The sequence below is a fragment of the Podarcis melisellensis genome (assembly GCF_964234715.1).
Source record: "Podarcis melisellensis genome assembly, chromosome: 16".
Taxonomy (NCBI): Eukaryota; Metazoa; Chordata; class Lepidosauria; order Squamata; family Lacertidae; genus Podarcis; species Podarcis melisellensis.
The window spans coordinates 11,654,077-11,669,799 of NC_138533.1; the positions used below are offsets into that span (position 1 = coordinate 11,654,077).

The following is a 15,723-nucleotide window of genomic DNA, read 5'->3' on the forward strand; positions in this document are numbered from 1 at the left end:
GAATCAGAGAACTGTAGAATTGGAAGGGATCTCAAGAGTCATCTGGTCCAACCCCCTCCAATGCAGGAAGATTTTGCTCGAACTCACGACCCAGCTGTCAAGGTAGTTTAAAGAACACGGCACAACATTAAAATAAAAAAGAACCAGTTTGCCATGTAAACTCTGCCACAGGTAAAGGTAAAGGGACCCCTGACCATTAGGTCCAGTCGTGGCCGACTCTGGGGTTGCGGCGCTCATCTCGCTTTATTGGCCGAGGGAGCCGGCGTACAGCTTCCGGGTCATGTGGCCAGCATGAACTAAGCCGCTTCTGGCGAACCAGAGCAGCACACGGAAACGCCGTTTACCTTCCCACCAGAGTGTTACCTATTTATCTACTTGCACTTGACGTGCTTTCGAACTGCTAGGTGGGCAGGAGCAGGGACCGAGCAATGGGAGCTCACCCCGTCGTGGGGATTTGAACCGCTGACCTTCTGATCGGCAGGCCCTAGGCTCTGTGGTTTAACCCACAGCGCCACCTGCTTCCCAGCTGTCAAGGTAGTTTAAAGAACATGGCACAACATTAAAATAAAAAAGAACCAGTCTGCCATGTAAACTCTGCCGCAGAGGTTATACCAGTTCAGTAAAGACTATTCAGCTGAAAGCTCCTTAAGGAGCCTGGGGTGTGTGTGGAGGAGGCAGGCATCCAGACTATAGGCAGACTTCCAAGGCAGAGCTGAGGACACCTTTGACCTTCCAAATGTCGTTGGACCCCAACTCCCATCAGCCCCTGCCAGTATGGCCTGTTTTGAGGGGTGATGCGAGTCCAGCAAGTCAGGGTCACAGGTTAGCCTCTTGTGCTCTAAAGGCTGTCATCAAGGAGTTGGCAAAGCCGGCCTTCCTGGGGAGGGAGTTTCAGAGCCTAGGTGAAACCACAGGAAAGTGGCAGGTTGAGATGATCTGTGCACAGGTTGTTCGCTATTGCATCTTCTTGTTGTCACCCTCTGTAGGGGCTGTGTGGACAGGTGACAACGCAGCGGAATGGGACCACTTAAAGATCTCCATCCCCATGTGTCTAAGCCTGGCTCTTGTGGGCATCTCTTTCTGCGGAGGTAAATCCTGCTGGGTTCAGATACCCCGTGTTGGAGAAGTTGGTCCGTGGCTTAGTAATCGTTAATACAGTGGTACCTCGCAAGACGAATGCCTCGCAAGACAAAAAACGCGCAAGACGAAAGAGTTTTCCGTTTTTTGAGTCGTTCCGCAAGACGAATTACCCTATGGGCTTGCTTCGCAAGATGAAACGTCTTGCGAGTTCTTGCGAGTTTGTTTCCTTTTTCTTAAAGCCGCTAAGCCGCTAATAGCCGTGCTTCGCAAGACGAAAAAACTGCAAGACGAAGAGACTCGCGGAACGGATTAATTTCGTCTTGCGAGGCACCACTGTATGGCTTCTGAATGCTCTAGACATTTGGCCTACTTACCATATAACACTAAACTGGTTTAATTCTGCATGGATGAGCCTCCATAAGTCTGCGGGAAGCATCAGACTCCTTCACGCCCCCATCTCCTCCCCCTACACGGCGAGGAAGAGGACATACACCGAGTTAGAATCTCAGCTTGGTGTTACATACAAACCGGGAGTCATGCTTTACAGGAAACAATGGTTAGTAGCTGAACAAGGCAAATGGTTTGCTGGAAACCGTGACTTGAAAATTGTAAAAGCTACTAAGCTGAGGTTCATTGGAAGTGAAACTGAATTCAGCAGAAGTCATCTTTCCAGCTGCACAGGAGCTGGGGGTCACATGAGGCCAACATTTGGTTTGCTGCCACAGGAGGCTCATTCATGCGCTTTGATGTTACTTGTGGACACAACCATTTCTTGAGATTCTTAACCAGGGGTGAGGAGCCTCAGCTGAATTCAGCCCTCATGACTCTCCCCAGGCCACACCCCTCGCTTTGCTTTGCATCCTGCTTCAAGTTTTTGCTTTGGTCAAATATGTCCAACTTGTGATAGGCTTACAAGTTCCCCATCGCTGCCTTAACCATCCTGGCTTTTGTTGGCTTGTTAGAAGCAGAGTGCTGGACTACTTTGAGCCTTGGTTCCAGCTGAACTGGGCCACTCTGGGTTTCTTAAAGGATACTAAAAGTCTCAATCTTTCTCCTGCCTTCCCTCCTCCAGCCGACGTGGGTGGCTTCTTCAAAAACCCCGAGCCGGAGCTGCTGGTGCGCTGGTACCAAGCGGGAGCCTACCAGCCTTTCTTCCGGGCGCACGCCCACATGGACACCACCCGCCGGGAGCCCTGGCTCTTTGGCGAAGAGAACAAGGCCCTGATCCGGGACGCTGTTCGCCAGCGCTATGCCCTCCTGCCCTTTTGGTACACCCTCTTCTACCACAGCTACCGTACTGGCCAGCCTGTCATGAGGTGAGCGAAAGGGTGTGAGGGGGTCTCTCCATTTTAGCAAAGGGTGACTTCAGCTACCTGCACGTAAACTGGCTATATAGGTAGGTGGTCCAGTCTCAGCAGAGGTGCTGTTACACAAAACAGGGGCCTCAACCCTGAAAGCCTTGCCCCAGGTTACTAGCTGTGGAACAGCTGCTCCACCTCCAGAGACCTCTGCCTGAAAGGAATGACAGCTTTGAGCAATGGAAAGCTGAAAGCAGACCAGAACCTCAAAAATGGCATGAAATCTAAACTGAGTGATGCCTGAAGCCCTAGATTCTTTTTCAGATTTCTAGTCAGCTGCAAACCAGGGTTTATCCGTTCACACATTGCACCAAACCAATAGTTACGTTTCCTCAAGCCTGGCTTGGTGTGATGTGTGAAATCAACTGCTATGGCAGATGGTGCTTTCCCCTCTGCTGTGTCTCTGCTGCTATCACAACTCTGTTTTCCCCTTTCATAGACCTCTTTGGGTGGAATATCCCCAGGACGCTACAACATACGCCATTGATGACCAGTATCTGCTTGGTGAGTGTGGTGAACCCCAGGGTTGATGTTGCTTCACTTCCCGTTTTCTGGCAAGAATCTTTGCATTTTAACTTCCAATAGCCATTTTGGTTCTTGAGCATTTCAACTGAGAAGTTAGGGGCACACTTCCTTGAGTTATCTTTTCTGTGATCACCAGGTTCTATACATTTTTGTACCATGGGGATATTTGCAGGCCCTGCAAAGTCTTCTATATCCTAGCTGCTGCCAGCAGCCATCTTACCTATTCTTGAGATTATAAGCATTGAAAGGGGATTAGACAAAATATTGGAGGATAAGGTTGTCAGTGGCTCTATTTTGTCTGTAGTATCAGAAGCAGAATACCAGTTGCTGTTGCACTCAGGTCCTGCTTGTGGGCTTCTATTTGGCATGTGGCGGACCACTGTGGGAACAGAATAGTGGACTAGATGGTCCTTTGATCTGGTCCAACAGGGCTCCTCTAATGTTCTTAATTCAGAGGCAGATTACAAGAGGAGCAGTTAATGCAAGTTTCTGGATCTCATGCTTTTATTCTGTTTTCTTCCCTTTGCAGGCGATGCCTTGCTGGTTCACCCAGTCACGGCACAGGGGGCCCGAGGTGTGCAGGTCTATTTGCCTGGCAAAGGAGAGGTAAGTGAGGCTGGCAGAGTGGAAATGAGACGTGATGGGGTGGGAGAAAGGAGAGTCGTCGGCGCTCCTTTGTCAGAGTGTATAGCATAGAGAGTGAGCAACTCTGGCAGTTCCTTAGCATTACCTGTGTCCAGCGCTAAGGAAATGAAGGCTGCGATGACCCAGAGAGAGAAAGAGGAGACAGAGAAGGGGTGGCAAAGGGAGAGAGAAAGGAAAGGGAATGGCAGAGAGACAGACATAGGCAGAAGGGGTGGTCTTGCCCACTTTAGGCTCTAGATCTACTGCTGGCATGGGGCCCCACATATTGCCTATGAGGGGCTGCAGCCCCCAACAGAAGAAAGCACAAGATTGGCCAGCCCTGTTTTAAATTAAACCTGACGCTCCCCAGCATTCCCTGGATTCTGTTTGAAGTTTTGAGTGACAAGTCCTGTGGATGTCCATAGTCCTCTCTAACCATAGCTGTCAACCGTCCCTTATTTGGCGGGAAAGTCCCATATCCCAGCGCCGTGTCCCGCTGCTGTCCCTTATTGATGATGTCCCTTAAATTTCCCGGGTTTCAAAGGAAGCAGCTCCCCTCCCTCCCTCCCTCCCTGCTGGCCAGGGAGGAGGGAGGCTCCAACTGTGTTGCTTGGCTGCGTTACTCACCCAATAAGGAGTCTATGAATGGCTGGGGGGTGGAGCTTGCATGCCTTGTGCTGATCAAATCAGCCACATTGCCTGGGGATACGCCTTTGCTCAGCACTTCCCAGTGGAGAGGTGACGGTGGTTTTCCTTGCTGCATCCCCTTTGCCGGGTTGCTGCGCTGTGGGAATCACTGCTTGAGGCTTCATTTGGCTGCTGGCTGGGCTTTCTGCCTTTGGCTCGGAGGGGCTCAGAAGTTGAACATACCTGTGCCTGGAAAATCCCTTATTTTGGCTGCTGATCCCTTATTTTCAAGGCTGCTGGTCCCTTATTTTCAAATCTGTAAGTTGACAGCTATGTCTCTAACGTGCCTTTTTCCACTATGCAGGTTTGGTATGATGTCCACACTCACCAGAAACTTCATGCGCCCCAAACACATTATTTAGCAGTCACCATGAGCAGCGTAAGTCAAAAGGGGGGAGAGGGTTGATGGGGGGGCAGTTCCTGGAGGGGGAAAGAGAACCAAGGCAGGGCACGGAAGCCTTGCTTACCTGGCCCCTGGAGGCTTTTGTCTTTCACCCACCCCCCTTAACCACCACTTAGGATTGTATATTTGAATTCCGTTCATGAATCTTTCTACGAAACCTCTCGAAGCCATTAGCAATAGTGGGTTGCCGCAAGATGTGTTGTACTCAGCGTAGACTCACTGAAATTAATGGACCTCCGTGAGTTTCCTCTGAGTAGGACTAGCATTGGCTTGCATCTCAGCAACACCAACATTTTTTTAAAAAAACAACAACACCAGTTTTATATACAGTCGTACCTTGGAAGTCAAATGGAATCCGTTCCGGAAGTCTGTTCGACTTCCCAAGCATGCAGAAACCAAAGCACGGCTTCTGATTGGCTGCAGGAAACTCCTGCAGCCAATCGGAAGCCGCAGAAGCCCCGTTGGACATTTGGGTTCCAAGAACATTCACAAACTGGAACATTCACTTCTGGTTTTGCGGTGTTCAGGAGCCAAAACGTCCAAGTACCAAGGCATTCGGGATCCAAGGTACGACTGTATTGGAAATAATTCAAATCCAGTGCAGATACAGACTAGGGTGTTGTTTTTTTAAGTGTTGTAAAAAAGCACCAAAAATACAATAAAGACATTTCTTTACCACCTTCTTTCAAAAGACCACACAGTGGTTTACAATATAGTAACATACATAGCATGATAGCACTATGCTGCAAAAAATTAAACCAGGTGGATAGCAATCAGTAGTACATAGTCATTCCTAATACACAATACTTATTTATACAGAATAGTATAGAATATATCATGAACAATGTAGAACAGTGTCAACACAGTAGCAAACTCTACAACTTAACCCCCTGAAAAATACAAGTCTCATAATGCAAGTTATAGTTGTTGTTTATTTTATTTGTTCCATTTCACCCCAAAGTGGCTTGCAAGAAGAATAAGACAATACAATTATCAGTTGAAAAACAACTAGAAACAACTATTTTGAACATTCATCGAGTAATTAAAATCAACAGTGAGCTAAAAACCCAGATTAAAACACATGTCAACATCTGGATAGGCTTGTCTAAGCAATATATATATATATATGCTTTCGTAGATTTTCACGGGTACAGGAATGCAGGTTTTGGTGTCCTCGGGTGTCTTCCCGTGTAAAAGTTGGGGTGTCTAGGCGACGTTTCGACGAGGTCTCACTCGTCATCTTCAGGCTGGTGCTTTCGGCTTCTTGTTACTGGAACAGAGCAGGATCTCAGTGTTTGAGTTCCTATAAATACTGTTGAGGGGGTGTGGTGTATAGCCTCCAATGTTCTGGGCAGAGAGGAAGTTCCCAGGCTAGTGTGCCTTTTCTTCTTTTGTTCCTTAATTACTTGAGGGATATCTTGAGTGATTTCTTGAGTGATATCCTGAGTACCACTTAGGTGGGTCATTAGGTGTGGATTAGTTGCTAAAGTCTTTGTGTCTTGACCTCTTGAACTTTGTGAAGAGTTTTTCTGAGAAGATGGCTGTACTGCACTTAGTTGTGCTCTGGCTTGGCTTCGTGTATAGGGGCGAGCTGTGGTTTTGTGGCCTGTGTCAGCCAGATCTGTGTAGGGATTGCAGGGGGGTGCAGCATCCGGAGGTGCCACCATGGTTTGGCTACTGGATGGTGTCTGTAATTTATCTGTGGAGAGGGTCTGGGTTTGGGTCTGGTGTGGTTGATTGGTGATGGCGTTCTGTGTGCCTCTGGATCTGGTGTCAGTTTTTGTGGGGAGGGCTAATTTCCAGATGTCTGGCAAGCGGGATGTGTCGTCACGCTTGTTCATGTTGTGAGGGTGTTTCTCTATCTCGATGGCTTCCATGATTATTCTCTTGTGGTGATGTTCCATGTTAAAGAGCAATTTGGAATCTGCAAAATTAATTTCGTGTCCTGTTTCTTTCATGTGTTGGAAAAGAGAGGAAGTTTTTTCTTCTTTTTTGACGGCATTCTTGTGTTCTGCGATACGTGCATTTATTCGTCTGTTTGTTTGTCCAATGTACGTGGCTGGGCAGACTTTGCAGGGTATTTCATAGACCCCTTGGTTTTCCAACTGGATTTTATCCTTGGGGTTTCTGAGGATATTGGCTATTTTTTGGTTGGTGCAAAAGGCTGTTTTGATATTGTGTTTATGGAGGATTTTGCTAATTTTATCTGTAGTGCCCTTGATATAAGGAAGGAGGGCCATGCCATTGTTTGTCCATTGTTACATTGGACAAACAAACAGACGAATAAATGCACGTATCGCAGAACACAAGAATGCCGTCAAAAAAGAAGAAAAAACTTCCTCTCTTTTCCAACACATGAAAGAAACAGGACACGAAATTAATTTTGCAGATTCCAAATTGCTCTTTAACATGGAACATCACCACAAGAGAATAATCATGGAAGCCATCGAGATAGAGAAACACCCTCACAACATGAACAAGCGTGACGACACATCCCGCTTGCCAGACATCTGGAAATTAGCCCTCCCCACAAAAACTGACACCAGATCCAGAGGCACACAGAACGCCATCACCAATCAACCACACCAGACCCAAACCCAGACCCTCTCCACAGATAAATTACAGACACCATCCAGTAGCCAAACCATGGTGGCACCTCCGGATGCTGCACCCCCCTGCAATCCCTACACAGATCTGGCTGACACAGGCCACAAAACCACAGCTCGCCCCTATACACGAAGCCAAGCCAGAGCACAACTAAGTGCAGTACAGCCATCTTCTCAGAAAAACTCTTCACAAAGTTCAAGAGGTCAAGACACAAAGACTTTAGCAACTAATCCACACCTAATGACCCACCTAAGTGGTACTCAGGATATCACTCAAGAAATCACTCAAGATATCCCTCAAGTAATTAAGGAACAAAAGAAGAAAAGGCACACTAGCCTGGGAACTTCCTCTCTGCCCAGAACATTGGAGGCTATACACCACACCCCCTCAACAGTATTTATAGGAACTCAAACACTGAGATCCTGCTCTGTTCCAGTAACAAGAAGCCGAAAGCACCAGCCTGAAGATGACGAGTGAGACCTCGTCGAAACGTCGCCTAGACACCCCAACTTTTACACGGGAAGACACCCGAGGACACCAAAACCTGCATTCCTGTACCCGTGAAAATCTACGAAAGCAAATATATATATATATATATATATATATATATATATATATATATATAAAAGACCACAACATTTAAAACAATATAGTCTTTAAAATGCTCATCCTATTACAGAAGGCTGCATCCAATTCATTTCTGCCCAGAGTAGAAATTAATGGCTCGATGTTAGTCCTGTCCATTGATCTCATTGGGTCTTATTCAGAACTAACATTTGCCACAACCCACAATATTAACTACTGCTCTCAAGTTCAACTCTGAAACACAATGCACATTTAACAGCAGCTTTGTGGAAAATAAACGAGGAGCTGGGAGGGATACGGTAGATGTCCAAAGGATGTAGGAAGCAGCGCAACTTGAGTGTTGCTCGCAGTGGTAGAGCATCTGGTCCCAGGATCATTCCCTAGCATCTCCAGGTGGGGCTGGTAGAAAGAGATGGAGAGATCCCTACCTGAAACCCCGGAGAGCTGCTGCCAGCCAGTGCAGACTGAACTAGGGGGACCAGCCGTCTGATTCAGTATAGGCAGACATGATGATCCTCAACGCTTCTCTGCAGATTCCTGTGTACCAGCGTGGCGGCAGCATCGTGGCTCGGAAGGAGCGGGTCCGGCGATCTTCGGACTGCATGTACAATGACCCTTACACCCTCTACGTGGCCCTGGGCCCCCAGGTGAGGTGGGAAGGAGCAAAGTGGGGCAGGGTTGTGGGAGAGATGCTCTACAGCAGGCATTCCCAAACTCGGGTCTGCAGTTGTTTTTGGACTACAACTCCCATCATCCCACAGCTAGCAGGTTCTCGCTTCAGCTCCTCCTTGTGCATTTCTGCCTGGCTGGGATGCGTCCTTGAACTCTCATTTTCCTGGAAGGAGGAAGGGAGCAGTGTGTTGTGCATAGCACTATAGACTAGGGAACTTGTCTACAGTGCTATGCTTTACCATCTTTGCCTCTGGCTGCACCCACCACTGGTATGTGGTGCCCAGAGGGGAACGGGGCTCCTCAGACTGCAGAGGTTTACCCATCTCTGAAATCCATTCCACACCACTGCCCTGATGGGGAGAGAATGAAAAATCTGGGAGAGTGGCAGCAGCAATGAAGAGGAAGAAGAGGAGGAGTTTGGATTTGATATCCCGCCTTTCACTCCCCTTCAGGAGTCTCAAAGCGGCTAACATTCTCCTTTCCCTTCCTCCCTCACAACAAACACTCTGTGAGGTGAGTGGGGCTGAGAGACTTCAGAGAAGTGTGACTGGCCCAAGGTCACCCAGCAGCTGCATGTGGAGGAGCGGGGAATCGAACCCGGTTCCCCAGATTACGAGACTACCGCTCTTAACCACTACACCACACTGGCTCTCAAGTGTGGAAGAGGCTGCACAGAGCGTGTCTTGACCATGGTAGCTCCACTCTCTCCCAGAACCCACCTGGTACAGGATTTAACTAGCAGGACCTCCTCGTTCTCTGTGTCAACACCCCCCCACTCCTCTTTACAGGGCACAGCGCAAGGAGAGCTTTTCGTTGACGACGGGCACACATTCAGCTTCGAGACAAAGGGGCAGTACCTCCATCGCCGCTTCAGTTTCTCCGGCAACACGTTGACGGCAAGGTACTGGGCCTCCCTCCTCTCTCCCACAAAATCCCCACCCCAGACCATCTATCCTGCCTGGTTGGTGCTGCTACTTCTGACTGAGGTGGTCGGCCTGTGATTGCACTTCAGATTGCAGGTGGGGCAGTTTCAGGATTAAAGGCTCCTCTCCCCATTAATGTGCCAGGGAAGAGCAGTCCTGCCCAGCCCTGACATGCTAGGTTTCTACAGGCAAGGATTTTTTTCTGTAACTGGTGGACAGTCAACCACCAACAACCCCACCTAAACTTTGGAACAGTACAGCCCAGACGTGGTGGGTCTGACCACCTCTTTAATACGAAGGCCAGAGTTGCCTATTTTAATGTAGTTTCATAATTAACTATTTAATTGATGCTTCTGGGACTGTTATTTGCTGTTTTTGATAATGTTTTTGATCTGTTTTGGATAATGTTTTATTTGTGGCGGTTGTTTTAGCATTTTAATGTCGTCATTTTGTCACTCGGGTGTGTAAATATTATATTGCTTTATTGTAACCTGCCTTGCTTTATTGTAAGTCGGGTGAAAATGTTACGTTTTGGGGGTGGGATTTAGGTGCCATCTTTGTTGGCTTTTCAGTAGAGTTTGAGACTACAGTATCCCTTTCCTGCCCTCTAACCCCGCTTTCCCTGCCTTTGTTTTCTCCTGTCCTCCAGCTCCGCAGACCCGAAGGGCAGCTTTGAAACTCCGGCCTGGATTGAACGGGTGGTGATCCTGGGAGCCGGGAAGCCAGCGGCAGTGTTCCTCAAACAGAACGGTGAGTGATTGGAAAGGTCCTGGGCTCCATCCACTGGCATCTCCATGTTGTTGTTTTTTGGAGGACGGTAGCTGAGTGGAAGAACACGTTTAACAGGGAGAAGGCCCAGCCTCGGTCCTGGGTGCCTCCAGTTAGAGAAGGAAGTAGGAATCCAGGTGATGAGGGAAGACTCCCCTCTGCCTTAGGCACCTGGGTAAGATAGACAAATCGTGCCTCATTTCAGTAAGCTGAAATACGGACATCTGAGCTGGGTCATAGTGGGGCTTTCTGAGGAGGAAAAGGAGGGGGCCAACATTTGCTGGAAGAAGTTGTTGTGGCAGGCAGTGAATACCCCCAACAGCAAAAAAAAAATTAATGGTTCCCTCTGCTATCCGTAAAACTTGAGCAACAGTTTCCTATGAAACTGTTCATAGTTGTTCTATGAAAATACATAGTAGTTCCTATGAAACTACATAGTAGTTCCTATGAAACTGTTCATAGGAGAGCCAGTGTGGTGTAGTGGTTAAGAGCGGTAGATTCGTAATCTGGGGAACCAGGTTCGCTTCCCCGCTCCTCCACATGCAGCTGCTGGGTGACCTTGGGCTAGTCACACTTCTCTGAAGTCTCTCAGCCCCACTCACCTCACAGAGTGTTTGTTGTGGGGGAGGAAGGGAAAGGAGAATGTTAGCCGCTTTGAGACTCCTTCGGGTAGTGATAAAGCGGGATATCAAATCCAAACTCTTCTTCTTCATCATCTATGAACTGAACTGCTGTGTTTTGTCTGTGTGCACTGTGAGAATTTTGGGAATGGGAAAAGCAATGTATTAATTTTAATCTAATCTACGGAGCACTTTCAGCTAAGATTTACAGCAATGGGGGAATCTTTGGCCCTCCAGAAGTTGCTGGACTACAACTCCCAGAATCCCTGCTCATTGGCCCTGTTGGCTGAGGCTGATGGCTGCTGTAGTTCAGCAACACCTGGAGGGTCACAAGTTCCCCATCCTTGAGCTAAACTCGACTTCAAACTGTTCTCTATTGGGAAAGGACGGTACTTCTTTTTCTCAGCTGTGCTCACCTCATCTCTCTTTCTCTCCCCACCCCCCCATCCTAAAAGATGTTGCAGAATCTCGCCTGGATTTCACACACGAGGCTGAAACATCCGTCTTAACCATCCGGAAACCTGCAGTCAACATTGGGGCAGACTGGAGCATTTCCCTGCGATAATGCCACGAGCTGGGCGGGAGGGCGGGCGGGCAGAGGGGTTCAGCTGGACAAGAGGGCTAAGGAAACACTCAAGCAGTGTTGGGGAGTTCTGTGGTGCCTCCCCTTTCACGGTCATGTGGGAAGGGAAGGCTAGGCGCTCCCCACCCTGCAGGGGCTCAAGTCCAACATCCTGTACCACTCAGGCATGTCTTGGGAGGGGGCGGTGGCGGCGATCGCTTCCACCCCTTCCCCTCCGATCCTGGCTTGGACTCTTTCTTTCCCCCTGCGTGTGGTTCCATAGATTAACTTTAGCAATATTTGCTGTAGAATGAAGAATCTCTGGGTTGGAGTTGGTTGAGACTCTCGTTTCCCCTCTGCCGGGGGTGGTGGCTAAGAAAGATCCCTTCCCTTCCCACGCCACCCCACTCCCTGGAGTTGCAATATTGGGACCAACCATTTTGAGGGGCTGGGCCTTTCCAGAGGGGAGGGAGAATTGATTTGGTCTCCTCCGTTTCCCATCCATCTCCACTTCCCTCTTCATCTCTCTCCTGCCCAACCAATTCCTGGCTCCAGTTACTGACCACAAAACGAGTGACCTTGGCAGGGGTTGCCTTTTATCCTTTTCCTTGCCAACAGGTGAATGTATGGAGAACTCCCTCTTTCATTGTTCCCTGCCCCATGTCGCCACTCGCCATGAACAACAGGGCAACATGTACAGCTAACTCACTTGGCCCTTGAGACATTGCTGAACCACAGCTCCCATCATCCCTGGTCATTGGTCATACTATGGCTGATGGAAGTTGTAGTTAAGCAGCATCAGATTCCCTACACCTGAACTAGGTCGTGGCCATTCTCTCCCCATGCTCTCTTTTACCCATCAGTCCCAATACTTTCTTATTTCACCCCCCCCCCCACCAAAAAAAACCACCACCCTTAGTACTGTGAGTGAGAAGGGATTTCTATTTCTTTCCGGAGTGGGGATGGGGGTTATCTTGGTGTCAGTGAATCACTGGCACTTCTATTTATATAATTTCTTGAGGGAGGGTAGATGAGACAGATCATGTGAAGGGAAAGGGGAGGCATGCTGCGGTTTGGTTAGAAAACCAGGCCCTGGGTTATGAGAGCAAGCCAAAGCGAATGTGGAGCGGGGGGGTTGTCCTGCACAGAAATCTGGAAAGGAAAAAACAAGAGTGGCAGGTGGGCAGGGAAAGAAGCTGCTAAGAAACCAGGCCCCTTTCCTGCCAGAAAGTGAGGAGAGGGGCCCATCCTCCTTGGGGTGGAGTAGGACGGGCAGGATTTTTTCTTTTTTTACTCTTCTCGCTATGCCTTCCATCTCTCCCGCTCTTGCTTCCAGCTATCACTGCTCCTGCCCCCTCTCAGGCTAGGCTGCCTGGCTTGCGTTTGGCCTTGGCCGTCTTGTGTGTGTACGTGGATTAACATTCCTGGTCCTGGCTGGTTCTCCCTCGTGCATTTGCAGGCAAAAGGCCCAGAGCGAGTCTTTTTTCTTTTCTTTTTTTAAAAAATGGTCAAAATCCCTTCTTTAACACACACACACACACACACTTCCTCTCCTCCCATGCTTTATTGATTGTGATTTCATCTGCAGGTATAAAGCTTTCACTGACTGGGTGTTTTGATAAAAGATGGACAATAAAAAACCCATTAAAAATAAGCATTTTGGTTTTTTTCTTCTTTTGATAGCTGCCATAGATTACGCATGACAATCTCAGAGGCGTCTGTTTTGCTGCATGGATGCATAGTGTATTCGAGTCAGGAGACTATGAGAGCAAAGAAAAAGAGGAAAGCTTCATAATAGTAGCACATATAAAACTTTTAAAAAAGGAATACAGTGGTACCTCGGGTTAAGAACTTTATTCGTTCCGGAGGTCTGTTCTTAACCTGAAACTGTTCTTAACCTGAAGCAGCACTTTAGCTGATGGGGCCTCCCGCTGCCGCTGAGCCTCCAAGTTCTTAACCCCAGGTACTATTTCTGGGTTAGTGGAGTCTGTAACCTGAAGCATATGTAACCCGAGGTACCACTGTATTGAGCTGTGTTTGGATTTCCTCCCCTTTTTAAGTGTGGTGGCCAGGAAACTGTGGCCATTTGGACCAGTTTCTTATAGCAAGGAAGGAAACGTGATGCACTTTCAGATGCTATTGGACTCCCAACTCCCAGAATTCCTGGCGCCTAGGAAGCTGCCCTCTCATCCAGACCATTTTGGACCATCTAGCTCAGTATTGCATATCCTGGCTTTCAGCAGGGTCTCTCCTAGCCATGCCTGGAGATGCCAGAGATTGAACCTGGGACCTTCTGCATTCAAGGCAGATTCTCTGTCACTGAGCTACATCTCTTCTGTTCACCATGCTAGGTGGGGCTGATGGGAGTGGAGTCCAGCATGTAGAGGCTGACATGTTCCCTGCCTTAGACCATGTGGGATAAGTTACAGCTATGCTTTTCCCAGTAGTGATGTATGGCAGTGAGAGCTGGACCATAAAGAAGGCTGATCGCCGAAGAATTTATACTTTTGAATTATGGTCTGGAGGAGACTCTTGAGAGCCCCATGGACTGCAAGAAGATCAAACCTATCCATTCTGAAGGAAATCAGCCCTGAGTGCTCACTGGAAGGACAAGTCCTGAAGCTGAGGCTCCAATACTTTGGCCACCTCATGAGAAGAGAAGACTCCCTGGAAAAGACCCTGATGTTGGGAAAGATGGAGGGCACAAGGAGAAGGGGACGACAGAGGACGAGATGGTTGGACAATGTTCTTGAAGCTACCAGCATGAGTTTGACCAAACTAGGAGGCAGTGGAAGACACGAGTGCCTGGTGTGCTCTGGTCCATGGGGTCACGAAGAGTCGGACACGACTAAACGACTAAACAACAACAATGGCTACAATTCCTGTCCCATAGAACCTTTCTTGTTTTCTCTGTTGAATTTGCATGGGCAAAGTCTGCACCCAGTGGGCATCCACCTTTACATCGTATTGGGTCTCCCCATAACTACCTGACAATAAAACACCTGCCAAAAGCTTATGTAGTGTAGTGGTTAGATTGTCAGACTATGACTGGAGAGACCGGGGTTCAAATCACCAGTTGGTCAGGGACCTCTTGCTTGGTGGCCTTGAGCCAGTCACAGCCTCTCAACCATAACTTACTTCATAGGGCAGTTGGGATTAAATAAGTATGGGGAGAATCCTGTATGCTACTTTGAGCTTGGAGAAAATGGTGGGGTATAAATGTATGAATGGGTAAAGAAAAAAGGAATAAGAAAATGAGTGTTTGATCTGAGGAAGTGTTACCTGGTCCACAAATGTAACACCATAATAAATTTGCTAAATCTTTAAGGTGCAAGACCTTGTGTGCTGTTTTTACTGCAACAGATTTAAGCATGGCACCTCTCCGCTCCACCCCCCAAACAGGGACACCGGTTTGTATAAAAATGGCCAATTTAAATAAACATTTTGCTCTAATTTAAATAGAAATGCATGGGGAGCAAGACTGTTGTAAGCAACATCTGCCCTTATTCCCTTATGGGGTATACAAGAGCCCTTTATAGAGTCCTTTGTAGGTTCTCCATTGGTAGGAGAAAATAACAGAGGCCAACCAGAGAATATTGAGAAGCAAAGCAGCTAGTAAGACTGATCTTTATTAAAGCTGTTGCAACAGGATGCTCCCCTCACCCACAGGAGAGAGGAGGACCCAGAACCAAGGTGTGCCTACTGTTATATAGACATTTTAAATTCCCTGCCCTGGAGCTCAAGACCACCCCCCACAAACATTGTACCTACATCACAGCAAAGGCAGTCTACAACAGAAATTTGAATGTTGTTTTTCCTGTCTGCCAGGTTATCTGATAATGCCTTATCTGATTGCCTTTCCTGGTAGTTTGGCCTTTGCTTTGAGATGGTGATTACCCAATTCCTGAGACAATGGGAAGGTTCCCTCACCCCCTCCCTCCTTGCAGAGAAAACATTTGGTCAGTTTGGGTGTCAAAATCATAGCTGTCAACTTTTCCCTTTTCTTATGAGGAATCCTATTTGGAATAAGGTAATTTCCCTTAAAAAAAGGGAAATGTTGACAGCTATGGTCAAAATGGTTTCAGGACAGTCTTCCTGTGCTGCTCCAGACATGTGGTCCACATATCTATGTACATGCTTGGTTGGTACATTTATGAACATTTATTATATATATATGACCTTACATTTTTTATTTCACTGTGACCAGGTGACTTCTGTACCTGCTCCACCCAGCGTCCCAAGTAGCGCTGATAACTGGATGCACAGGTTCAAGCCCTCTCCCTTCATTTGGTGCATTCTCTTTAATCTG

General features: G+C 47.9%; 1 protein-coding gene across 2 annotated transcripts in view; it reads left to right on the forward strand.

The window, feature by feature from the left end:
• Window positions 1–13,068, forward strand: part of GANAB (glucosidase II alpha subunit) — a 37,503-nt gene extending 24,435 nt beyond the window's left edge. For both annotated transcript variants that reach the window (XM_081891376.1, XM_081891377.1), the window contains 9 exons: window positions 987–1,088; window positions 2,153–2,396; window positions 2,878–2,942; window positions 3,493–3,569; window positions 4,579–4,653; window positions 8,403–8,516; window positions 9,330–9,442; window positions 10,114–10,214; window positions 11,308–13,068. In XM_081891376.1, coding sequence (XP_081747502.1) covers window positions 987–1,088; window positions 2,153–2,396; window positions 2,878–2,942; window positions 3,493–3,569; window positions 4,579–4,653; window positions 8,403–8,516; window positions 9,330–9,442; window positions 10,114–10,214; window positions 11,308–11,417 — 1,001 coding nt within the window. In that variant the 3' untranslated portion in view covers window positions 11,418–13,068. The remainder of the gene's footprint in view (window positions 1–986; window positions 1,089–2,152; window positions 2,397–2,877; window positions 2,943–3,492; window positions 3,570–4,578; window positions 4,654–8,402; window positions 8,517–9,329; window positions 9,443–10,113; window positions 10,215–11,307) is intronic.
• The last annotated feature ends 2,655 nt before the right edge of the window (window positions 13,069–15,723 follow it).